At 38.6% G+C, this 26,542-nt stretch overlaps 2 protein-coding genes and 2 long non-coding RNA genes across 5 annotated transcripts; 3 read left to right on the forward strand and 1 right to left on the reverse strand.

Moving 5' to 3' along the window:
• Positions 1-819: 819 nt before the first annotated feature.
• On the forward strand, positions 820-2,411 carry LOC149023859 (high mobility group B protein 7-like). Its single transcript, XM_089143366.1, has 8 exons — positions 820-840; positions 960-1,020; positions 1,138-1,297; positions 1,377-1,428; positions 1,545-1,589; positions 1,752-1,823; positions 1,951-2,077; positions 2,323-2,411. Exons 1-7 carry the CDS (start codon positions 820-822, stop codon positions 2,011-2,013), a joined length of 474 nt encoding a protein of 157 aa, XP_088999492.1. The 3' UTR covers positions 2,014-2,077; positions 2,323-2,411.
• A 1,727-nt stretch (positions 2,412-4,138) lies between these two features.
• On the forward strand, positions 4,139-5,356 carry LOC149023860 (uncharacterized). Its single transcript, XM_089143367.1, has 5 exons — positions 4,139-4,329; positions 4,431-4,634; positions 4,929-5,021; positions 5,109-5,196; positions 5,352-5,356. The coding sequence occupies exons 1-5, from the start codon at positions 4,219-4,221 to the stop codon at positions 5,354-5,356; spliced, it is 501 nt and encodes a 166-aa protein (XP_088999493.1). The 5' UTR covers positions 4,139-4,218.
• A 3,604-nt stretch (positions 5,357-8,960) lies between these two features.
• On the forward strand, positions 8,961-17,672 carry LOC149023861 (uncharacterized). Of its 2 annotated transcripts, none has more exons than XR_016171415.1 (4): positions 8,961-9,012; positions 15,447-15,509; positions 15,629-15,681; positions 15,792-17,672. It is a non-coding gene; the product is annotated as an uncharacterized LOC149023861 (long non-coding RNA). The 2 variants fall into 2 exon arrangements; XR_016171414.1 differs by lacking the exon at positions 8,961-9,012 and adding an exon at positions 14,999-15,024.
• Positions 17,673-22,326: 4,654 nt separating this feature from the next.
• LOC149023862 (uncharacterized) lies at positions 22,327-23,758 on the reverse strand. The gene is made up of 3 exons (XR_016171416.1): positions 23,536-23,758; positions 22,736-22,794; positions 22,327-22,633 (listed from the first exon to the last, which is right to left on the reverse strand). It is a non-coding gene; the product is annotated as an uncharacterized LOC149023862 (long non-coding RNA).
• Positions 23,759-26,542: the final 2,784 nt, after the last annotated feature.

A 26,542-nucleotide genomic window follows, 5' to 3' on the forward strand; every position in this document is an offset into this window, starting at 1 on the left:
AAGATTATTTTGCTGCAAGCGTGCCCTAATCTTACTTATGGATTAGGGTAATCACCCTGATGACAGCAGACTCAAACTGACGGCTGCGGATAATCATCATCAAAGGGATAACTATCGCATAACCTAACGGTTATCTCAGGAGTCCTCTACTAGCCCAAACTAGTAGAAGTCTATCGCTCAACAGATCTTATTAGTGAGATCCAACGACTACCCGAAGAAGGCTCGAGTGCATCCAACGAAGGAGATTCGAAGGTACACTCTATATAAACCTCACTACCATACAAGGTGAGGGACGGATCAATCAATCAAGGAGAATACTATCTGAGACTCAGGTTCAGATACATACTGATAGACCTCAACTATCAGCGTCCTGCTATCTAGATCACCTTTCCCGTTTCTTCATTCATTAGCTCGTGCTTCTAGCAGAGCCGTTTGTGATTAAGTTCATCAACTGACTTAGCCTTCGGAGGTGGACTCCCGACCCCAGCGGTCGGGCCACATCTGACGCTTTTGTTTTGCAGGACACTACGTGGAGATCCAAGGGCTGAGCAGATTTTGGACGCATTAGAAGATATATGTAAATTTTCGCCCATTCCATTGTACCACAAAGCTATTTGTCTGAAAGGATAGAAAAGCATACTAGTATTGATAAATGGGTGTTGGTGATGCCTGCAAAAAACAGAAGTCTGAATAGGGATTCCAAATATTTTGTATGTGATGATTGTAGAGAAGCAGCCGAAGAGGAGGTGTGGAAGACAAAGATGATCAGAAGACGAGAGGAGAGAGATAAAGACGGGCCCTCAAAAGCCTGCAACCAAAATGAGTGGCACTGCACCAGGAGTAATGCTCTCTATCTGCTTGTTTTTATTCTTGTGTGGCTTCGGGCTCTTCTACCTTCTGGCTTTATTAATAAATCCATCATTCTTTGGTCAGGTTCTATGGAGGAAATTACATATTAGTTGGTGGCGCTTATTGATATGCACGAATGTAGCATTGAGTCAAAAATCAAGATGACGTTAGGCATGTCTATGTTCCTATTATATGGTTGCTCAGTTTATCGATGAGTACGTTGGTGTATTTGCTTTCATTTTTCTAGCATTTGATCTTTTTCTGATTGGTCTTCTCCGTTTCCTTCAGAGCTGCGTATCATAGAAAAAGCTACAGAAGTGAAGAAGCCAGCAGAAAAGAAGAGGATATCTGTGTCGTCCAAATCAAAGGGAAAGAAGACCGAATCTGTTAAGAAAGTAGAAAACCTAAAAGCTCCTAAGCGTCATCCTGGTGTCTTCTTCGTTTTTATGTATGTCTCTATCCTTTTCTCTGCCGCTGTCTTTATCTTATTGATTTTGATGGCTTTTAATAGTATAGTTTGGTTACAGGGATGACTTAAGAAAATCATTCAAGGAAGAGAACCCAAATGGAAATAAATCGGTAATATTTATCTATTTATTACTTAATTAAAATGTTCGTTTCCTTTTTTTATGTGTTTGTCTTGTGGATTTCTGCTTTTAACTTTACTGACATTTGTTGTAAATCAAATAACAAAGGTTGCAAAAGAAGGTGGAGCTAAATGGAAATCTATGACTGATGATGTGAGTAAATAATCATATCCTCTTTGTTTATGTGCTATATTTCTTTCTTTCTTTCTTTCTTTCTTTCTTTCTTTCTTTCTTTCTTTTTTTTTTTTTTTTTTTTTTTTTTTTTTTTTGCCTGTATTCTTCAGTTAACATTTTCATGGTTCATTGCTTCTTCAGGAGAAGAAGCCTTACATTGATAGGGCACAAGAGCTCAAGGAAGATTATGAAAAGACTAAGGAAACCTTCAAGGTAGTTTTCCTTGTTGGTTCTGTTTTGTTCTGTTATCATTGTTTCAACCAGTTTTGGGATTTTATTGAGCAAAAGATTTTGAATGTTTCTTTGGTGTCTTGGTTGTTTATTTGATTGCCTGTTATAGGAAGAAGAGAAGCAAGAGGAGCAAGAGGAACAGGGGGATGTAGGTTCAGAGCAAGAAGAGTAGAAGATTTTGAGCATAATCCTGGGCACCATATGGATAGGCTTCGCTATCCTTTATAAATGCTTATGTAGGTTTGGAGTAATGAGCTATGTTTTGTTCATTAGACTTTCAAGTTTCAACAGTTCATGAATTGTGAAAGAATCCATTTGTCCTCTACCATGTAAAACTGAAAGTCAATTTTCTGAATCAGCAACTTAGTTTTGGATGCAATGAGTCATTTAAGATTTCTCTAAGTCAGCATTTACAGGGCCTGGTTCATTTCAAAATCCCATCTGGTATTTTTCTGATGGTGGTTTCTCTTTATTCTTATAGGTTGTCAGGTGTTTATTGATTGAGCCATTTCCAGAATCAGCTTTGAATGAACAGGCTGGCAAGATGTTACTTGAAAATTATGAAGAGTATGCTAGGCTTGCCAAGTGAGTGGTTCCAACTTGTTTTGTTTGATGACATGTCATGATGTGTTTGGATTTATTATCTTTCGAATATGAGTTGATACAATATCCTTAATTCCGTGCCCTTGTAGATTATTGTAATTTAAGTTGTTATATGTTTGAGGTTTCAATGACTATTTGTTGCCTCTTCAATTTTCAAAGAGAAATTTTTGATTTATTTGCTTTCGGGGTGACCTTGACAAATTAGAGATTCTTGGATTAACTCTCACCAATCAGTGAAGAGGCTAGACAGTGGGATATCAGCAGAGCTGAAGATTAGACACTGACCAAAGGCATATCTGTCTTCGAGGTCTAGAGCTTTAGGAACAATAAGAACCTGTGCTAACCAGAATAGTTTGTCAATCAACCACTTGCATTTTCTTTTTGACTTCCTTAACAATCTTCACTTACCGCTCCTCGCCCAAGCACCTAGAACAAGACATTCTCGTTGTGTCGGTGGTGTATTTACATCAGTGATAATCATGCAACATGCACAAATGCATTTTGGATGCCTTTCTTTCCTATCAAGCAAACAATTGGTTCCCTTCCATGTGTTGGTATATTGCTTCCCATCTCCATTGATTAATTATCAATTTGCTCTGTCATTTTCATGTACTAGTTGCTTCCTTAAATAGAGGATAAATTACTTGTGATAATCTCTGATAAAATTTTTGTCCTTGATTTCTCAATATCTTGCAACTTTTTTCCTCGATTTGCAGTCCAAAACGATGGAGAAGCATATTGTAGGAAGTCAAAGGCATGTTTAAGCATGTAGCAGAACCATCAACATTGTGTGTTAACCACTTTATTACACTTGTGGATGTAGATCACCCAATTTCATTCACCATCACAATCCAACTCTCACCCTTCCCTCCCTGTGGGGTTTCTCTGCTGCTGTGTTTTTTTAATATTGCTTCAGTGCTCTTGAATCTGTAATTGGGAGGTCTTCTCTTGTGTGAGGCATGAAACTGTTTCTCCTACTGCTTGGTGCCATTTAGAGCTGAGAATGCAACTAGTAAATTGAATTATCAAGCTGAGGTTTTTGGAAGATGTTTGTTTGTTTTTATTGCTTAAATGAGTAGCGTGAGAGGCTGGGACTGTATTAGTTTGATGATTTGAATCATAGGTTACATCAAGGAAAGATCAACAAAAGTACTGGAGATGAACTTCCTACCCTGTTTGATAAGAGCAAGAGTCACCTTGCTGGCCCTGACTACTGATAATTATGGTATTAGCAAAAAGAAACTGTTGAAAGCCTGCACAGAAAGAGAGTTATTGTTAATGAACAGAAACTCGTTTATTTGCATTTTCAAGACAATATGGCAGTCTATCAAACTTGTATCTTCAAAAATTTCTCTTCTAGTGTTAGTAATTCTGGGGTCTTCACTGAAGCTTTTGAGCATATTGTGTCAATAAATAAAAGTCTTAAATAACAGTCATGATCAGAGTTCCATCAGCATATGTGGATGTACTTCTTCCTTTTCTTGTTAAGTTATTTGCTACTTCATGCAGGTTGTTGCCAAACATGAGTGACAATGAGTTCTCTCCTCCATCTTCGAGTTCAGGGTCTACAGGTAAGAGATTAAACATCTTTAGCAAATTTATGTTTGTTTAACTAATAGTTAATATGTGTATCTCACTAGAATTGAATTTTTTAGGTGGCAAGAAATCTGGAAGAGGGCCGGCTTGAGGGAAGGCGATTGAAGAACTCGTAGGCAAAATTGATGTACAAATTGATGATAATGGTCAACCTTGCAACGAAACAACTGCAAAGTTAATGACTTGGGTTGGAGTTAAAGCAAGGGATGCACACCTACTTCCTTTATCCTATTCTGATTGGAGGAAAATCCCACAACCTCTGAAAGATGACGCGGTGGATAAGATATATGTAAGATATATTTCCCATATCATATTTCTTACCAATATTTAGATGTTTGTATTCATATATTGCCTAGAGCTAGACTAACTTTTACCATATTATATTTGTAGGAAAAATTCAATCTCCCTGATGGTTTAAGGAGTTGGGTGGAAATTAAGCTCAATGAAAGATGGAAGGATTTTAAGCATGAGCTTAAGGTAAATGTGTTCAACAAGTACGGAACACATGAGGAGAGGTTAGCCCATTTAGATAAGCGTGTTCCATTAGAACAATGGAATATACTCCTCGAGACATGGGGCCAAAAGGCTAGTCAGGTATGATGCCTAGAATTTAGCTCATCTTGTGACAAAATAGTAAATTATGTTAGCAATAATATTTCTAATCTAATTCTGTGTATTTGAAAATATTTTAGGTTATGTCAGCCCGCAATATTGACAATAGGAAAAATTTAAAATCATTGCACAACACAGGAAAGACTTCTTTTGCTGTAATTCGAGAGAAAAAGGTATATGATGTAATTTGAAAGTATAAATGTTGTTTATGGAAGTTCAGATGTTGTTTATGGAAGTTCACATGTTATAATATTTTATTGTTTCTTAATTATTTAGCGTCAGGAGCACCCAGAGAAAGAACCTCCCACTCGTATGGAAATGTTCAAGATTACATGTGACCCTACAGACGAGGTTGCTAACTTGATCATTGTAAGTTATTAAATCATAAATGAGGTACTATCATTTTATAGCTTCAATTAATATATCTTGTAACTGATTTTTGTGTTTCAAATGTAGGCCAATATGGAAAAACAACTCAATGAAATTCCTGAAGAAATGCGAGGGGACCCTGCCGTGCAAGATGAAGTTTTTAGAGATTGTGTAGGTGAAGATGTCCATGGTCGAGTACGGATGTGTGGAGTTGGAATAACTCCAACACAAGTACATGGGACAGCAAGAGAGCTCAACAAGTCATATGTTAAAGAGAATACACAATTGCGGGCTAAGATACACACATTAGAGGCAACAATATCGGCACAGGCTGAAGAGATAGCTAGTCAGGCTAAAGAGCTAGCTAGTCAGGCTAAAGAGATATCTTCGCTCCAGGGTGGCTACTCTTCGCTCAGGGCTGACATAGAGTTCCTAATGCAAGACTGACAACGTACTTGAGGTGAGTATGGTTCTTACTTTCAATATCCTTGCTTGATCCCTATTCTTGGTTTTGATTTTTCTCTAGTTATAACATTATCTTTAGGTTCAAGTTCCATTGATAGAATGTCCTTCCGCTTCATCTTTGGGTGCCTTTGTCAATCATGCATTATCATTCTGCTTGCAATTATATCTTGATTAGTTAAATCAGTAGTTTTAGATGCCAATTCTGTCATAACTATCTATAGAATCACTGGCAGCATGACTGTCACTGGGTCTAGTTGCCTCAAGGAGTTGGATGATGCGTGGACCAAGGCACCACCTTGTCCACTCAAACACATGATTTATATCTTTGATGCCTAGCACATATTTTATGTGCAGGGAAAACAGATAGTAGGATCCATTTCATCAGTAACTTACCCATTTGCAAGAACAGAATATATCTTGATGTGATGATTGTCCTACTGAAATCAGAATTGGTGACTGTATCAAATGCTTTTGTAATTTTTAAATTTTAGTTTTTGGTCTGCAGGTTATCAATTACAAAGAAAAATGGTGAAGATCTGTTCATAATGAGTTCATACACCTCTGTTCCTCTCTCTTTCTCTCACTACTCCCTGGGGCCTCTAGGATTAATATGCTAAATATTTTCCTTTATCAAGTCAGTACAGCATTCAAATGTGATATGGTGTGCCCCTTCAAATGACTGAATTATTGGTTTGTGTTTGATGTTCTGGAATGTGGGGTATGGTCTGAATTGAAATAGGTTTAGGTTTCAGTAGTAAGAAAATAATTTGCAAAAAGTTCAGAGGAAGAAGATGAAGTGCAGGAATTTTTCTGAACTAGGGAAACTAGGATTAATTGGGAGAATAATAGTAGAACTAAGGGTGGTGTGATCCTAGGGAGAGAAAAGGAAAGTTAAAGGTGCTGGGGGAAAAGGAGACTAGAGGGTATGGGGTTTTGAAGCTGCTGAAGGGGAGGAGAGGGGGTAGGGGAGCTGTAGGGTTCAGGGAGAGGTGGGGGAGGGGAGGGTGATAAGGGTGCTGTTGGGGGTGGGGAAGGGCTTGAAAGGGTCTGCAGTGGAGGGGGGGGGGGTTCCTAGACCTTGCGCAAAACAGGGGAAGGGAGGGGGAGGGTTGTGAGAGTGATAGGAGACAAGGAATGTGGGTGGGGGAATTCTGTGCTTATGTGGCTGCTGCTGGAGTGACTAAAGGCTTCTTGTTGAATGCTTGAAGATTGCTGGAATGAAGAAGAAGAAGCTCCATAGAATCAGCAAGGTTCAGGGGTGGCATTTCTTTAAGGGATTTGAAAGGCTTGTGAAAGCCAAGGAGATTAATACCTTGATTTATTTATGATAAGATCATGGCAATATTGTGTTGATGTTAATATACATCCATGCATGACTAGATTTTCTTTGATTGGAACAAGTTAAACCTATTGAGCAAATGGTATTCTGGATATGAGTCTTAGGTCTTAGACCTTTTGAAAGATATTAAGTTTGAATTCTCTTTCATTTGCTACTGTGAAATTGCCACATTGAGCTATTGATTCAGCTCTGTTCAACTTCTTTGTTGTTCCCTCATAATATGAATGAAATGTGAATGCAAATTAGTAATTTCTTCTTTCTATCCTGTACAGTCAAGGAGCTATAGTAAACCTGCTTGATTTTTCACAAACCATATTGAGTCAAACTGTCAAATGATGTTACTGAATGAAGTAACCAGCAAGTTCAAGAACTTCCATGACCATATCTTCTGGCTTGACTTGGTTTAGACAATTGTGAACAAATTGCAAACCTGCTACCAATTAATTTTCTTCTTTAGGTCCCACTCAAGTGGAAACAAACAGTTAGACAACAAAACAGGAGGCTTCGTCCAGCTCCATCTTAAATTTCTAAATGAAATTCTTTTTAAAATTTTTTTTTTAGAGTTTAGCAGTAATTTCCTAGGAGTTCACGGTTAACTGCTTTTGATCCAAAGAGATGGTTCTTATTTGCTGACACAGTTTCACTTTATTATGTGCGTTTGATATTCATTCTAAAACTTCTTTTTTTCACTTGAGATTAAAGCTAGGGAAATCAATAGGACTATTTGTTTTCTTTATGCCTACATCTCTATTTGTAATCACTGCAGCCCAAGTATTTCTTTAGCCCTTCCCATGAGAGACAATACAGTTGCAGATATGTGTTTTGAAGTAAGTCCTTCTTCCATCTGATCTTTTGCTGAACCATGATCAATGTATCTGTCAGGTAGCACCAATGATCTCAACTGCAAACATTCAAACAAGCTCCATAGAATCAGAACAAGGCCTGGTATCTGATCCTATTGGTTGTGATGATAGTCATCTGGCATCAATATTGGCTATGGACGTCCACAAGGGTCAGCAGGAGGTTGAGATGGAACTGTTTCTCAAAGGGGAGCATGCTGCAGCTGATAGGAATTTGTTCTTGATCATTTTGTGAAATTGATCTCTGGGTATCCTGTAAAGAGAAGAGAATCTTCTCTCTTCTTTCAAAGTCATGTAGTCTTCAGTTACATGAAATGTATAGGCGTTTCTTTGAAGAAATGTTGATTACAATATCTCTTTTCTGAAAATATATCCCCAGCCAATCAATTGAAGTTCTCATTTCTCTTCTATTTTTCTCCTTTCTCGTGCTGGATTTATAAATATAAACCCACCAAAAAAGGAAAAAATAAAAATAAAATAATAATAATAAGTATTTGCCACGGTTCAAAATTACGGTAGCGAAAAATAGGATCCATAATCACCGTGGTATAGATAAGTATTTGCCACGGTAAGTAATTACCGTGGCATAAATGCAAGTATTTGCCACGGTAAGGTATTACCGTAGCTAAAGGGAGCAGAACCGACCCCCGGATATTACCGTCGTATCTCTTTACGGCGGCTCCCTAACCGACGGAAATCCAACGGAAATTTTACCGTCGGTTATTTTTTTGCTACGGTTATTGGGCTTTTGCCACGGTAATTTTCCGTGGCAAAAGCCCTTATTTCTTGTAGTGTTACTTTGTTTGTTGGGTTCTTTCTTTATTTCTCTGCAGTCTTTTCCTGAACAATTGGTTCTTCTAATTAGGGATTTGAAGTTCAAGATGCCAGGGAATTCAATGCTACACACCTAATGCTCACCCTGTTCGATCGATGGTTTTACTCTTACTGCACATCTGGTGCCAAATCTCAAATGCTGAATGATTTTGTGTGACTCAAAGGTGAACTTGATGATGACAGTTTTGGGAGCAATCTCTTTCTGACCATTTTCAAAATTCCTCTATTTTCTCTGTGCCTTGGTGAACTCATGAGGCATGTAACAACATGCAAACTAATGATCCAGATTAAGGTTAGAAGGGTAAATCTTCATCGACTTATATTCCTTTTCATTGAAGGTCAAGGTGTAAACTTTTTAGTGTAAACAGGAGGTTGAGACCTTTTCACTGGCGTCATTCATTCGGAAAAATTAGTTATGTTCCTTCCGATATGCAGTGTATATGGTTGAAGATTAGAAGCTGTACTTTTTCCTACAAAGAATAACCTAGTGCAGGTATGTCGAAATCTGAACCTTGATGACAATCAAATCTATAAGACTTGTGAAGACTTTTTCTCTCTTTTGTTGATTGATAGACTTTTCTATATTGCTTTCTGGTAGTGAACCTTGATGTTCTGTTAAGGAATGTTGGCTTTCTAACTTGGTTTTGGTATTGCCTATGTTTCTGCCATGTATCTGAAGGGCTAAAGTGTTTGGTTAATTTTTCTTATCCTGTTTAATGAATTGATTCTCCATTTTTGCAATGTATGTTTTTCTCTTGTGTAATCTGGGATACAGATTAGAGTCTTTTATCAGTGAATGACCTGTTAACTGTTTGTTTAACTGTAGTCCCAAGTACTTCCTGACGGGCTCTAATATGATCAGATTTATAAGTAAGCATTTCTTGCAAAATATGAGCAACACCAAATCCTTCTAGAGCCCAAACTTCCATTTCTCCTACCCGTTGTCCCCCCTGCTTGGCCCTTCCTCTAAGGGGTTGTTGTGTAACAAGTGCATAATGTCCACTTGAACGCCCGTGGATTTTATCATCAACTTGATGAATTAATTTCAGAATATAAGACTTTCCTATTAGAACGGGTTGTTCAAAAGGATCTCCCGTTCTTCCATCAAATATTCTGCTTTTTCCTGGATACTCGGGTTCAAATACCCACGGATTCGCTGTCGGGTTATGAAGAACCCACCGAATAGAACAATCAGCAAATAAGAGAAAAGAAGAACACAATAATAACAACTAAGAGAAAAGAAAGACACAATAATATATGGACAAGAGAGAAAACTCCACTATAAATAAAGAAATATCCAAGAGAGAAGATATTTGGGATGATTAAAGAAGAAGGAAGAGGCATTCTTTTATAGCCTCTTCCTCTCCACATATTCCCACATCAGTCGATGTGGGACTAATATTACAACAATCTCCCACTTGGAGATTAGATTGAGAACCAATCAATCTCCACACCAGTCTCTATCTTGCCACCACCATGCTGTCTATGTCTCTATCAAGCCATACAAGGATCTGCACCAAATGAACTTGTCAGTATTGATTGCTTTTGTCAATGCATCTGCTAGGTTCTCTTTCGTGTGGATTTTCTGCATATCCACCCTTCCGTCTTCCACCACTTCACAAACAAAATGATATTGTACTTCTATGTGTTTTGTCCTGGAATGAAAAGCTGGATTCCTTGCAATGTGCAAGGCACTCTGACTGTCACAATACAAGAGAATCTTTTCGTGTTTGTGCCCAAGTTCTTCCATGAATCTTCTTATCCAGATTGCTTCTTTACAAGCTTGTGTAGCTGCCATATACTCACATTTGTAGACAGTGCTACAACTGTCTCGTAGTTTAGATACCCACTCACAACTTCTTCTCGCAATTGTAAACACATAGCCGTAGTGGATTTCCTTTTATCAAGATCCCCCGCAAAATCGGAATCAACATATCCTCCGACAAGTAAATTCAGATCCTCCATAACATAGAGCAGCATCCAAGGTTCCTTTAATGTATCTTAGGATCCTCTTCACTATAATCCAATGCTCTTGTCATGCATTCGCCATATGCCGACTAATCACTCCCACTACATGTGCAATGTCCAGTCTTGTACATATCATAGCGAACATCAGACTTCCCACTGCTGATGCATACGGTACTCGAGACATCTCCATCCTCTCTGCTTCATTGCTAGGACACATACTTGAGGATAACTTGAAATTAACGGGAAGAGGAGTAGAAATTGGCTTACTGATCTTGCATATTGAAGCGGCGCAAGACTTTCCTTAAGTAACTCTTCCGAGATAGCCAAATCTTCCTGTTATTTCTGTCTCGGTGAATTTGCATCCCTAGAATCTTGTTTTGCGGGTCCCAGATCCTTCATTTCAAATTCCCTAGCCAACCGAGCCTTTAATTCTACGATCGATCTTTGTTGGGGCCTCGACACCAACATATCATCGACATACAACGATAAAATGATGAAATCATCATCACCAAACCTCTTGTAATACGCACAAGGGTCTGAAGCAAGTCTGTTGTATCCAAGGCTCAATATGAAGGAATCAAATCTCTTATACCAACATCTTGGCGCCTATTTTAAGCCGTATAGAGATTTGTTCAACCTGCAAACCAAGTTCCCCTTTTCTGGTTCTTCAAAACCTTCTGGTTGGAGCATAAGATTTCTTCTTCAAGATCTCCATGAAGAAATGCAGTTTTTACATCTAACTGCTCAAGATGTAGATCAAACGTAGCACAAAGTGCCAGAACTATCCGGACAGTAGTAAGTCGAACCACTTGGAGAAAAGATTTCTGTGAAATCAACACCTTCTTTCTGAGCATATCCTTTGATCACCATTCTTGCACGATACCGCTCTATTTGATCATCACTGTTTCGTTTCATCTTGTAAACCCATTTGTTACCAATGGGCTTCCTTCCGTGCGGTAAAGGTACAAGCTCCCACGTCTTATTCTTATGAAGAGCTTCTAGTTCTTCCTGCATAGCTGCCATCCAAAGTGACGCTTCTGAGCTATTAATCGCTTCTCTGAATGTTGATGGCTCACCATCTTCTGTTAGAAGACAGTATGCAATGTTGCTCTCCATAATATAATCAGACCGCCAGGTTGGTGTATGTCTTTCACGAGGTGACCGTCGAACTTCTACAGCTTGTAGACTCAACTGGTACTTGTTCCTCATTTTTCGATTCTGCTCCAGAAGAATTTTCTACCCCATAAGAATTTTTTGGATTGGACTTCTCTTCCTCCTGAACTGTTGTACTCTCCGGAATTTCCATTGAAATGCTACTCACATCTTCCATTTGCAGCTTATCTTCTGCAAAAATGACATCTCTGTTGATGACGACTTTGTGGGCAGTGGGACCCCACAGTCGATACCCCTTGACTCCATCAGCATTTCCCAAGAATCTGCATTTTCTGGATTTTGGATCCAACTTCGAAATTTCTTGGGGATGATACATCACGTACACAGGACTCCCAAATGTGTGCGGGCGTGAATAATCAAGCGGCTTGCCGGTCCACATATTCATCGGTGTCTTCAGATCAATCGATCTTGTTGGTGATCGATTAATCACATAGCGAGCGGTGTTTACGGCACGCCCAAAAGGACTTAGCCATGCTTGCAGTTCTTAACATGGCTCTTGTTCTTTCGAGTAGAGTTCTATTCATCCGCTCCGCTACTCCATTACGTTGAGGAGTGTAAGCCACCGTGAGTTGTCTCTTGATGCCTTCTTGATTACAAAACTCAAAGAAGTCATCCCCTGTATATTCACCGCCATTGTCTGTCCTGAGGCACTTGATTTTCTTCTCAGTTTCTCGTTCAACTTGCACTTTGAATGTTTTGAAAACTGAAAACACATCTGACTTCTTCTTGATAGAAAACACCCAACATCTTTTGGAATAATCATCAATGAAAGATACATAGTACCTTGCTCCTCCCAGAGATGTAACCGGTGCTTGCCATACATCAGAGTGAACTAATTCCAGAATACTTTTACTCCTGGAATCAGATGCATTGAACTTCAATCTATGCTGCTTGCTTGTAACACAGTGCTCACAAAAGGGTAATGAAACCTTTGTGAGACCCGGGAGTAATTTCTGCTCTGCGAGAACCTTCAACCCTTGCTCTGACATGTGGGCCAATTTTCGATGCCACACTTTTGTCATCTCTTCTGCGATACCGGCTGATGCAACCGATGCTTCGCCTCCAGACATGTTTCTCCCATTACTTCGTACAAATTTGCAGCGCCCCTTTCAGCTTTCATTACAACTAGCGCTCCTTTGACGATCCTCATCATTCCATTTTGGATGCGTGTCTTGCACCCAATTTCATCTAATTGTCCCAAAGACAATAGATTCTTCTTTAAGCCCTTCACATGCCGCACATTTTGAATAGTGCGTACCATACCATCGTACATCTTCAACTTGATGGTGCCAACTCCAACAATCTCCAAGGCATGATCATTTCCCATGTACACAGACCCTGTAGAGATAGGTTCATAAGTTTGAAACCAATCTCTGCGAGAGGTCATGTGCCATGTTGCTCCCGAATCCAAGATCCAAGCATCACTATGTTCCAATCTATCCTTGGCTGCCATTGCTGATTCTCTGTAAAGAATATCTCCTTCAGCAATGCACCCTTGAGATGTCTCTGCCTTATCTACACCCTTTTTGAATCGACACTCTTTTTTGAAGTGTCCCCTTTTGCCACAATTGTAGCACTTGAAATTCTTCTTACCCCTGGATTTTGACCTCCCTTGATTGTGACTCCCACTGGAATCACGTTCCGTTGACCTTCCTCGAGTCATAGACAAAGCTTCTGCTTGTTGTGAGCTTGCCTGTCTATCTTCTCTGCCTTTTCGTCTACTTTCTTCTTCAAGAATTGTAGCAGCGACATCATCAAATACCAAATAATCAGAGAGGATATTACTGGTTAAATTGATGATGACTGGGTCATATGAATCTGGAAGACTTTGGAGTAGAATTTCAGCACGTTCCTGTGGTGAAACATTATGTCCCAACGTTGAAAGTTGAGAACATAACGAAATCAGAGTATGTAAGTGCTCTGTAACTGATGTAGATTCTGACATCCGTAAGGTATACAACTTTCTCTTCAAAAAGATTTTGTTGTGAAGTGATTTGGCTTCATACAATTTGATGAGATGATCCCAAACCTCCTTAGCAGTTTTCTTCTCTTCTACGCCCGCTAAAATATCATCTGATAATGCTAGATGCAAATCAGAAAGAGCGATCGCATCTATTCTGTTCCACTTTTTGTTGTCTGTGAACTCTGCCGGCCGAACACTGATGGCTTCCAGGCAGTTATCTTTTATCAATAATGCCTTCATCTTCATTTTCCATAATGAGAATTTCGTGCCGTCAAACTTGCCGATATCAATTTTTGCTGCCATTGCTTCTATCACGAGTTGTTGTTGGCTGCAGAATAACTCCCACTATTTCACGTGAAACTTGTCTTCTTAGGTTATCTCCACCTGGTATATGGTTGAACCAAAATGCACCAGGAAAATTTCCAGGAAAGACTGGAGGGACACAACGGTCCGCTTAAAAACCAGACTCCTTAGACAAAATTTTCCTTGACATGCACTTAATCACCCAATACACCTTTCTAGGATACCCGAAAAGAAACCACGTGAAATTGCGACTTCAGCAGCACCTCCGTAGGATGAAAAACAATATCTTACTTATTTTTCTGATGTGAATGATCCACCTAAGTGGCAATCACAGAGCATACTATAAGTAGATACTCACACCCTAAACCAAACGAACAAACCCCCCAAGGAATTTTCCTTTTCTGATGTGGAAGCTCAGACTATGCTGCAACCACAGAGCATACTTCAGAAAAACCTCGCTTTGATACCACTGTCGGGTTATGAAGAATCCACCGAATAGAACAATCAGCAAATAAGAGAAAAGAAGAACACAATAATAACAACTAAGAGAAAAGAAAGACACAATAATATATGGACAAGAGAGAAAACTCCACTATAAATAAAGAAATATCCAAGAGAGAAGATATTTGGGATGATTAAAGAAGAAGGAAGAGGCATTCTTTTATAGCCTCTTCCTCTCCACATATTCCCACATCAGTCGATGTGGGACTAATATTACAACATGTTTAACTGAGACTTCTCCAATGAAACCCCAATGCAAGTTGGTTAGTTGATGGGCAGCCTCAACTGCATCTTAATTTCTTCATTTTATACTTCAGTGGTGTTGAGGACAGAAGTTAAAAAGTGTTTTGCAACAACTTCCTCTTTTCATGTTATGCAAGTTCTGCTTGCCTTTCGTTTCTTCCATCTTTGATTTTCATAATAGATTCGGATTTGAATACTCATTTGATTACTGGCTTTTCATTTGTTTCTGCTCTTCCTTGGTTGAGAAGTAAGGCCAAAGCTCTAGGACTCCAAGTAATTCGTAAAACATGTCATCATGTATGGAAAGAACAGAGTAGAAAAGAGACAACTGGATTCAGTTGGTTATGTATTAAGGTATGGAACAAGATTCCATGGCTCTCTTTCCTTATACAGCAGTATTCTCTCAAGATGGGTACAAAGATTATGAGTCAGATAAGGATGATCTAAATAAGGTTTATATTAATCATGAGGCTTGACTTTGTATTATGTGCGTTCATTATACAAAATCTGGTTTAAAATAATATTTTGGCTCTTTGGGAATCCAATTAATTGTGGGTTTGATCCTGCTTAATTGAAATGGTTCCAGGTTGGTTCTATAGTTTAAATTGAGGCTTGAGCCTCTCCCCGATGGAAGCTTACCTACCATAAATATTCGATCTGCAATTCTGAAAATATTGACTAATGTAGGTTAACTTTATTGTCATTTGTGTTTACTGATCGCTATGAGTTTGTGCACAAGCTTGGTCATTCAAATAAAATTCTGTGTTGTTGTGCAGTTTCCAATTGATTTAGAACAGTATGATAGGAGGGAGCAGCTCAAGAAAAGTGGTCTAGGGAAGGTGTGGTGCATTTTACAAATTTACAGGCTTGCTATTCTTGCAATGGGAAACATGAGTAGTTAATCTTCTTGTTCTTTTTTTTTCTTCCACACAATTCATTATGTTCTTGTCTAGGTCAGATGAGGAGACCTCATCAAACAGGAAACTTGCGAAGGATTAAGTCGACAAATGGGTAGGGCAATAAATCCTAAGTTCCTGTATATGTGGGTATGCTTTGGAGATCTCATTCAGTTTATCTGTATTCCTGTTATTCATTAGTTATTGTGAACAAAATATGTGCAGAGTCGACCTATTTTCAATAAGAGTACAGGGAATGGAGCACCTTTTCGAGTGATAACTGTGAAAGATACAATTGGAGATCTTCCATCAATCATTAGAAGTAAAAAAGCTCGTTTACTTGTACTTGCTTCATTACGCAGATAAGTATTTCAGAGACTTTTGGTGCTGTACTAAATAATTCTTTTGGTTGTTTTTTGCTGCTTCTCTTATCTACCTCTATGGTTTGGTGGATTGTAATTCATTCAACCATCTTCCACCTAAGCTAAAGGATTAAATCACATGATTAGCTGTGTAGAAAGAACACTTTTGAAAAACCCTTGGTTGCTGTTATGCAACTTCACTTATATAAAATACATAGGGTTCACCCAACATAAGTTGGAGAAGTCATATGGTCATGGTTGGTGTACGTTACCCACCGGTACCAAAAATTCCAACCCCAAAGTAGTTTAAGTAACTTTTAGGTTCTGCTTTGTATATAATGGAAGTAGAACAAAATGCTAGTTGTTACAGCGAAAAAGGAAAAGTGGATGAAACAAAGCCAGCAAGTGAAATTGGTCATAAATAAAATAAAATCAAAATATTTTACATTAAAAATTTCTATGTGCTAGGATGCAATGCAAAGTTCTGTGTTCCCTGTGTTGGTTCTTTTCCTCCTTTCTGAATGATATTTTTTCATGTAACTTTTACATCAACTTTATTCCAATCAAAGACTCTTGGAAAGTATACTTATAAAATCTTTATTACAGTCCTCTTTGTTGTTGTATTGCTAGAGTGTAGTTTCAGTCTGTTAAGGAAAGAAATAATCTAATCTGTTGAAAGACTCAAACAAAGTCAAGATCTGAACTAACATATGTGAAGTATGGGCTGAGCTGGACACCAACTAACCACCACGGTTCAATTGCCTGGAAGCACGCAACAGGCTATACAGTCGTTGCTTAATTCTATGGTAAAGATAAAAAATGGTTTGCCATTCTAAGAATGGAATATAGACTTAGGACTATATGTAAAACCCTTTAAATCAAGGGAAGTAAAAGAAAATTTAACAACTGAGCTCTGAAAGAATATCTAAGACAATGACTCCAGCAGTGCCCTGAGCTATTTCGGAATGGATATTTGTTTTAGAAGCACAAAACCAGTTTTTGATTATCTGTAACTAATTCAGGGATGGAAAAATAGAGGTGGTAGTTCAGTTTATAGTTGTGTATGCAGTACCTGGGCAGTAGGTACCCTGTTGGTGTTGCCTTGCATCCCTTAGACATGGCAACAAATATGAGCTGGCTGTTGACGCCAATTTAACACAGGGAAATGTAGGGAAGGGAAAGTTCTGAATTGGAGAATATTATAAGCTCATTTTATTTCTTACATGGCTAGAACAAATTAGTGAAATGTCTCTCATATCTCTGTAATTTTGTTAAGTAATGCCGTTTCAGAGTCATTTTTATTTTCATTAAACTCAGGCATATGTTTCATTAAACAGGGAATGAAGAGTCAGCTCGAACTATGGCTTTGACAGCACTGGTTAAGGTTATGCAGGAGTTGGAGTCCTCACACTCCCAGAAAATCCCGTTGGAATTGCAGGTTGCAGGAGAAAGTCAAGAAGCTGTAGGGAGACAGACTCAGGAGAATAAGGTGCTCAGCTTGGAGGAAGAGAAAAAAGAAGTGCTAAGGCAGTTCTGCATTTGGATTGGCCTGCAACTTTGTGAAATTTATTTTCTAGAGGAATTGTTCATTAATGGAAGAGTAACATGCCCCAAGGACTACCTTTGGTTTTTCATTCCTTGCTTGTGGTTCATTGATTGACACTCACAAAATCTTGTTATCCTAACCACAAGTTAAAGAGTTAATGATTAACAAGCAGTTCAGTTTGTTGAAACTCTCAGATTATAATCCATCTAAATGTTCAGGTTATGGTTCTTCATTCTTTGTTGCATTTTCCAGTGAAAGCTTATAAGTGTTACAGACTCTCAATTTTTCACTTTAGTTCTTTGGGATGTCAAGATCACATTTGTTGTGTGTAAAGTAGGGATAAAGCAGAGCTTTCTTGTTAAATAGTGTACTTCATTTGTAAAATTGAATTTGGATTGATGGAATTGGATCTTCATTTGTAAAATTGAATTTGGCTTTTTGGAAACAAATTTTTTTTTAATTAAAAAATTTATCCCGGCGTTTGAAAAACGACGGCGTTTATTAAAAACACCAGGATAAGTAGCATATGATGGCATTTATTAAAAATGATGGTAATAAAGTTAAACTCTTATGTCTACTACGACATTTTCAAAACGCTGCAAAAAAAAAAACTCTAATAACGGCCTTTATAAAAACGCCAGGAAAAAAATGAATGTTATAGTCTACGGCGGCGTTTCTTAAGTGTCGCAATAAATTCCTTTTATCAGTGTTTCTCGGAAACATTGGCAATATTATGACATTTCGTTTTCACCCGCAGCGTATTCTGAAGTCATGTGAAGCTATTGAAAGATATGGTGGCAGTTAAAGCACCAAAGTCGTGAATCAAACATAAATATTTGAACATTTTAAATACTTGGTTTGAAATACAGTTTAAATTTAACTTGTCTTTTAACCAAGTTAGTAAAGTCGTCGATAGGCGTACAAGAGGGAATTCACGGATGCAATCTCTTTTTGTTTCAAAAGCACTTTGGAGGAAATGGAAATAATTTGAAACTAGATAAAACGGAATGGTTCCTTTTTAAACGGAACCATTCCATTTTAACACTGTAATCAGTCTGATGAAACGGAACCATTCCGTTTTAACACTGTAATCAGTCTGATGAAACGAAACCATTCCGTTCAAATGGGTCATGAATATGCTAAAACGGAATGGTTCCTTTTTAAACAGAACCATTCCATTTCAACATTGTGATCAGTCTGATGAAACGAAATGGTTCCTTTTTAAACGGAACCATTCCGTTTCAACACTGTGATCAGTCTGATGAAATGGAATGGTTCTTTTTTAAACGGAATAATTCCGTTTCAACACTGTGATCAGTCTAGTGAAACGGAATGGTTCCTTTAAATCAGTCCGTTTCAACATTGTGATCAGTCTGATGAACGGACCAATTCCGTTTGAACACTGTGATCAGTCTAGTGAAACGGAATGGTTCCTTTTGATCAGTCCATTTCAACACTGTGATCAGTTTGATGAACAGAACCATTCCGTTTCAACACTGTGATCAGTCTAGTGAAACGGAATGGTTCCTTTTGATCAGTCTGTTGCAACACTGTGATCAGTCTGATGAACGGAACCATTCCGTTTCAACACTGTGATCAGTCTAGTGAAACGGAATGGTCCCTTTTGATCAGTCCGTTTCAACACTGTGATCAGTCTGATGAAACGAAATGGTTCATTTTTAAACGGAACCATTCCGTTTCAACACTGTGATCAGTCTGATGAACAGAACCATACTTTTAAAATTTCATGTCATTCAAACTACCAACTTATTCACATAAACAACACCTTCCCGCTATCCTATATAGAAAACCTAAAATGGGGGGAAATAAACTTCACAATACCATAAAGACATGTTCTAGATTGATTGTCGAACATTTACAAGAGATGAAAGCAAACACTCTGAAATCAGCAAATGCATGGCTTCCTTTGCTTAATAATAAATATTCCCTCTGCTTTCGGACCAATCTTTGCTTCGAGCTTTAAGATTCAGACAGCATGGTCAAACAGAAGATGTTTCTCCAACCCCATTATCTGAAGTTGTACATGCATGGAGCATAGTACAGGTATCTGTCATTTCAAGGAATTGCTCTGCATTGTCCATCAACAGAGGTCCATATTCAAAAACTAGCTTCTTGCACTGCCAGAAAAATTGAAATAGCACACAAACAGATATAAGCAAGAGAAATGAATTGGCTTTTCTGGAAAATTGGTTCATTGCATATTTGTGGAAAGTCGTAGAAAAAATTCCTCTAAATTAATGGATGGACAGACAACCTAGTTGAGGTAACTTATTGGGACTGGAATATATTAAAAAAAAATGGCCCACAAAGGTGAATGTTTATGAGAAGGTTTTTAGAATGGATTACATAATGGAAATTCATAGTGTCTTTAAAAATGAGAAATTGGTGCACTTGTAGTTGAATAAGGACCCAAATCTTAAAGGAAACAAGAAAACATATGAGTCCAAATCAATGACCTGTAAAAACAGATAAGATACAAAAGTCTTCACCTCCTTCACATAGCTCTCCACTGCATCACATCCCTTTAGAAGAATCTCGATTACATCCAACTGCAATAATTACCAAAGATAAGTAAAAGCGTCAATTAGAAACAGCCACCATATAAGTCGCATCCATTAAAATATGAAGATGAATAAGGGCCATTACTGAGTGCTGGTCCCACCTATGTGGGGTCCTGGGGCATGATTTTGAGATCAGACCTAACCTTTGGTATTTTTATACAAAGTGGCGCCCTGAAGACTCAAACCAGGCATTTGCCTTGGTGGGCCAGAACTTCAATAAGGCAGAACATTGCAACGAACAGAATAATTAGACCAAGAGAAATCACCTGATTAGATAATAAAGGTCTTTTGAGTCACTATTCTCTATACCTAAAATGTGTAGTGTGCAAGAATTAAGATATTTCTGCAGAAGAATTTAGAGGTGGGAATAGACAAACCTTGCAGCAGCACACCCAAGACAAAGCGCTTAGCCGAGCTCAGTATAACTTTCTTCGTTGCAGTTGATTTATTATTGTGTTTCTACATAGTATTATAAATCAAGATGGTAGCTAATGAAAAAGATATACCAAGAACAATGAGTAAACGGAGTAAAATTCTAAAAATAGAATAAACATCAAGAATTCAAAACATTGTCTACACATATTATGCTTCTTTCCATTATGGTAAAGTGAAGAGAAAATTATCAAAATAATGGAAGGGAAATTTTAAAACCATGAATGACCTCAAATAAGAATATAAAAATATGATTATTAATAAAATGGTCAAAAAGAAGGCTCGTCAAATTCATAATAAAGATTGAGGTACTGATTTCACAAAAATGCTACACTTAATATTACTCTAAAGCTTTTGTGGGTTGATATGGTGCAGAATTAGACACTCATGTTGCAGGCAGAGTAAGAAATCTAGGAAAATGTGTCCTAGCCAAAAACTAGAAACAGACACATGATTAAGAAAAAGTTGACAAGTTAGCAGTAGAAAGAGATCCAAAACTACAAGTAGAGGGAGGTCAATATTGAAGAGACCCAAATGACCTTTTCATCACCTTCCCCTTCCCCAAACACATTTGGAATCAGCCCCTTGCTTCCATCTGGCCCTGGTGTAGACATCCCCAGCCCTTTGAGATGGAGTGCTGCAGGCTCACCTCTTCTTTTGGTGTTTCCTCCATTGCAGGGAGGTTGTTATTTGGCGCTTGAGTTTCCCACATTTGGTTGGAGCGGAACCTTTGCAGATGGACCCCCAAATCTCATTCCCTTGAGCATATTTGGAAAGCCATCTGCAAGATGTCAACTCCAAACCTTCTTTCCTTAATCCCAAACCCCTATTAGACCCCCAAGGGACATATTGTTGTTACCTGATGCCTAGATCCTTCTTTATTCTTTTTGAGGCTCTAATAGCCTTTGTGTCCCCCCCCCTTTTTCCCTCCTTGTATTTTTCTATCTTTCCCTTTTTGGCTGTTTATATTATCTTTTTTAGAGCAAATTGCACTTGCACCCCAAAATGGAGGCCTAAAAGCACGGACACCCCACTTTATGTTTAAAAAGCATAGAAACCCCAAAATTGGATTTTCATTGGATATATTTGTCCAATTTGTCACTGAAAACCTTTCAGACACTGTTTATTATACGGATATTTTTTAAAAAATAAACAGTGATTTAATTGTTTTCAATAATAAATTTGACAAATATATTCAATAAAAATCCAATTTTGGGGTCTTTGTACTTTTAAAACATAAAGTGGGGTGTCAGTGCTTTAAGGCCTCCATTTTGGGTTGTCAGTGCAATTTGCTCTATTTTTTATTTACACAAAAAATATCAAATTTTTTTCAACACATGGGCACTGTAAAGCTCGACAATACAACATGCACATAATCATGCACATACATAACAGTGGCAACACATATTACTTGGATAAATATATGAGATTTGGTCCCTTTTTTCTATCACAAGAAATATTGAGTATCCAATTTAGGGTAAGTCCATTAACATTTCTGCTAACTCTATATGGTCCCCAACAGAGGGACAATGGAATTTGTGTGAAGACTCCTACCAAAACAACCTCTAGTTTCAACTAATTTTGGCCATAAAAAATAAAAAATAAAACCAAGTGAAAAAGGAACATCACATTTCTGATGGATGACTGAATACAAGAGATGTAACAAGAAATTCACACACAATAAAAGATCAAGTTGAATATAATATTATAAAGGAAACTGAATAATTGACAAAAGACCCAAAGAACTGAAAGAAAAGGTAAAATACTATTATCTAAAGTATGAAGCTTTGCTTTCTGTGAATAAAATATATGTATGAAGAATCAACAAAATAAGTGCATTGCATAGAATTTCTTTTTCCTATGGAAGTAGAGGATGAGCTTACTCTTTTCCAATATCCCGCACAAAGTAAACTTCCATTGGTGTCAACAAATCAAAATTTCCATTACCGTGAGAAAATAAAGTTAAAGGTCAACCTCAATTTGGATGAATCTTATAAAATAATACAACAGAAAAATATCACTGAATGATACTTCAATTTAAATGTAAGAACAAATAAAGAGGATTGTATATGGGATTACCCCAGTGCATCATGTCTCGTTAAGGTTCTTCACCAATCTTCATGAAATTGAATCAAATATATGTACCTGTAAATTCAAGTTAGAGTTCTAGAATTTACCTTGAATACCAAACTAATTGAAACACCAACACTGAAAAGGAAAAATGGCACTGCAAGGGTAACACCGAACCATGGGGAGTGATTAATGGATGGAAATGCTCCACCAGCATCATCAACTAGAATCATTAACTAGATGAATCAGAAATTAAAAGCTAGTCAAGCTAAGTAAACAGAAATTAAGCACAAAGCCATTAATCAAAACAATCCAAGAATGAGCTTGATGAGAAACTGTATCAAAATAATCCAATTCTAACAGTTAAACACTAACATCGAGGTTGACTATTAAGTAGCTCTAAATTTAGCACTATCTTTTAGTAGTCATTGTATTGATCACCACATGCATGGCTAGTTATAATTTGTACGTGTGCCAAACTCATGTAGAATCAGAATGTATGGCACAGGAAAAGAAATAATTTGTACGCGTGCCAAACTCATGTAGAATTAGAATGCATAGCACAGGAAAAGAAAATGAAACATTACACATTATGGTATGACATACAGGATTCTATGGTTCCAAGGAAACACTACAAAAATAAACTGATTTGAGCTAGGCTGTCAAAACCTAGGACGTGGTTCTTGATGGAAACTTGACTTCAAAATTAAAGAAAATGAGTTTAAATGAGACAAGCAAAAAGCTTCAGAGGCTGCATATTTGATGAAATTAGAATATGAGTTACTGATCTGAATTTCAGTAGGAAAACCTTAAGTGTTTTGATGTAAAGAAGCTAGGGTTTCAGAAAATTGCTTGGATTTTAACGAGAGAAAACCTGATTCAAAGCTCAAGCTAGAACTTGAATCAAGGGAATTGCAATGTAATTGCATAAAATTACAAACAAAAAGAAGAGGATGAAGTGACGGAACTTATCACACCTAGGTTTTCTAGAATCAGTGAGGTCTTTGGGTTGTCATATTCAAGACCTGGAACAGAATCTCATCTTCACCACCAATTCTGAAAGAAGAGGAAAAAACCAAAATTGAGAATAATTCTCCAAAACAATAGTAAAATATGGTCAGGGCCAAAACATTTTTTATTGAGCTCATCCAATTAGACATCTCATTTATCATCATGGGTAAAGAACATAGAAGTATATAGAGACACTTGACGTCATATTAAGCTAGAATCCCAAAATTGAAATCCTGTCACATTTCTATACATAGTAGATATCTAGTTGATGCGTCCAAAATCTGCTCAGCCCTTAGATCTCCTCGTGATGTCCTGCAAAACGAAAGCGTCAGATGTGGCCCGACCGCTGGGGTCGGGAGTCCACCTCCGAAGGCTAAGTCAGTTGATGAACTTAATCACAAACGGCTCTGCTAGAAGCGCAGAGCTTAAGGAATGAAGAACTGGGAAGGGTGATCTAGATAGCAGATCGCTGATAGTTTAGGTCTATCAGTATGTATCTGAACCTGAGTCTCAGATAGTATTCTTTTTTCGATCCCCTCACCTTGTATGGTAGTGAGGTTTATATAGAGTGTACCTTCGAATCTCCTTCGTTGGATGCACTTGAGCCTTCTTCGGGTAGTCGTTGGATCTTATCAGTTAGATCCGTTGAGCAATAGACTTCTACTAGTTTGGGCTAGTAGAGGACTCCTGAGATAACCTTTAGGTTATGCGATGATTATCCCTTCGATAATGATTATCCGCAGCCGTCAATTCGAGTCTGCCATCATTAGGGTGATTACCCTAATCCATAAGTAGGATTAGGGCACGCTTGCAGCCGAATAAGCTTTCTTCTTCAGCAAGCCATCTTCCGGATCCGGTTCGCTCGGGAGCTAGTCGGATCTCTCCGTCTCGACCGGGTTGAGGGTCGGACCAAGTATGAACCCGATCTGATCATAATCTCTCCATATCACGAGCCCCCCAGACCAAGCGTTCGATCGATCCCGAGGGCTTGGTTTTTAACTGGGTTCGTCGTCAGGTGATAATCTATGCGTGCTTCATTAAATGTCATATCACATTTAATGCGGTGGTCACTTTTCCTCGAGCGTTGTGAGTGTAAGGCCACATATCTCCTTGCAGTTGATCTATCGTGGCTCACGTCATCCAAGCGACGGTTTCCGAACGCCTATTTCGGATTCGTGAGTTCAAACTTTCAAAACGTCTTTCAATCTTGATCGTTGATTTTGAATCAATCTCGATATTTCAGATTCCCAAACACTCGTGCGGGAGTTTTAAAAGCGGTTCGTTGTCTTCGTAGGTTTCATTCTTCCTGTCTGGAATTTGAACCTTTGTTGTCTGCTTCGCGCCTTCCTGCTCTCAAGCTTCCGCCTCACTGAATCAGTAAGTTTACTGGTCTTTTTCTTTTTGTAGTTTACTGAAACAAGTAATGGCGAACGATAGGGCTTCTCTGGTACCCATTGTTGGTAATAGCAGTGAGGCTTTTGCTTCTCCTGCTCACGAACAGTCGGATAGTGATAACAAAACCTTAACTGTCCTCTGGCACGAGTTCGCTGAAGTTTCTCAAAAAGGTTTTGAAAGAAAAACCGAAACTTCTCCTGTCCTTCTCGAGTCTGGATCTTCCAAGATTGTCGAGTCTTCTAGGCAGCCTCAAACTTCCGCGTCCGATGGTGGACCTGGCTCTGTTCCCTCCATTTACGATGAGGAAACCCTTCTTTCAGCTGTCCAAGATTTTGATTTTCCTTCCTCATATCAGGTTAGGGCTCCCCACCCTGATGAGAGGGTTGATTCATCCCTTTCGGGTGAATTTTCTCTGTACATAGATGCACTGGAAAGCAAGGTTCGCTTTCCCTTTTTTAATCCTTTGTTCTCCGCAGTTCTGAATCATTGGAATATTTGTCCCGAAATGCTCCTCCCCAATAGCTGGCGTCTTATCGTCGGCTTCTTGGGTTTGTGTTTTGAACTTGGCATTACGCCATCTCTTTCTCTCTTTGTACATTTTCATGTTCTTTCTATCTCCCATCCTCCCGGATGGGTTTTTCTGTCCAAACGCAATAAGGCTGAACTTGATTGGAGGGGCAGCATCCTTGTCAAAGGAACTTGCCCTTCAAACCACAAAAGATGGCGCGAACGATACTTTTTCTATCGAGCGCCTCCATCAGATCTTAACTTCCCAACCACCTGGAGGAGGTGTACTTCTTCTTCCGAGAATAACCGAGACCTTCCCTTATCCAGAGAAGACGAGGTGGCCATCAGGAAGATCAAATCCATTCCGTGGTATCAAGAGATACATGGACTTGAAGTGGAGTATAACTCCATCCTTCAGTACTGGGGCTTGGCTCATTGTGAGCTTCTAACCACCATCCTTTAATTTGACTGAAGTGATATGTTTTTAATTCTGACTCTTGTCCTTCTTCTTTGCAGTGCCTCCAAGAATGAACCCTGAAAGCCTGCGGGTGAAGGCCGCTAGGGCCGTTGTGACAGCCGAGCAACGATCGCCCAGAGCTTTGACCGTAGATCAAGAGGCTTCTATTCCCTCTCCCGACCCCTCTTATAGGGGTATCAGGAATATCAGGCCCGTGGCTGATGTTTCGGGTAAAGGGAAGAAACCGATGGTGGAGAGGTCTAATGTCTCTTCCTCCGCCCGAACCAAGAGGAGGCATGACACAATTGATGCTCCCTCCAATAAAAAATGCAAAGCTTCAACGGATGGTGAGGAGGTCTTCACCCCCCAGTGGACCCTGAAGCTGACCGACAGGGTGACTCGGGATCCCGAGAAAGCTGCAGAATGGAGCTCCCTCAGTCTTGCTCCTTCTGATCGCCAAGAATTTGAAGCCCTGGATGACACCTCCCTTGTTAGTCAATCTACAAGGTACCGGTCTTCTTGCTTAGTTATTTTTTCATAATTCCTTATGACTTCTTCGATATTTTCCGCCTTCCCGGGGAATGCTTGTGTTGAGCTTTTATCAACACATGGAA

The sequence above is a fragment of the Hakea prostrata genome, chromosome 2 (genome assembly GCF_041222555.1).
Source record: "Hakea prostrata isolate BN-2017 chromosome 2, UWA_Hpros_2, whole genome shotgun sequence".
NCBI lineage: Eukaryota > Viridiplantae > Streptophyta > Magnoliopsida > Proteales > Proteaceae > Hakea > Hakea prostrata.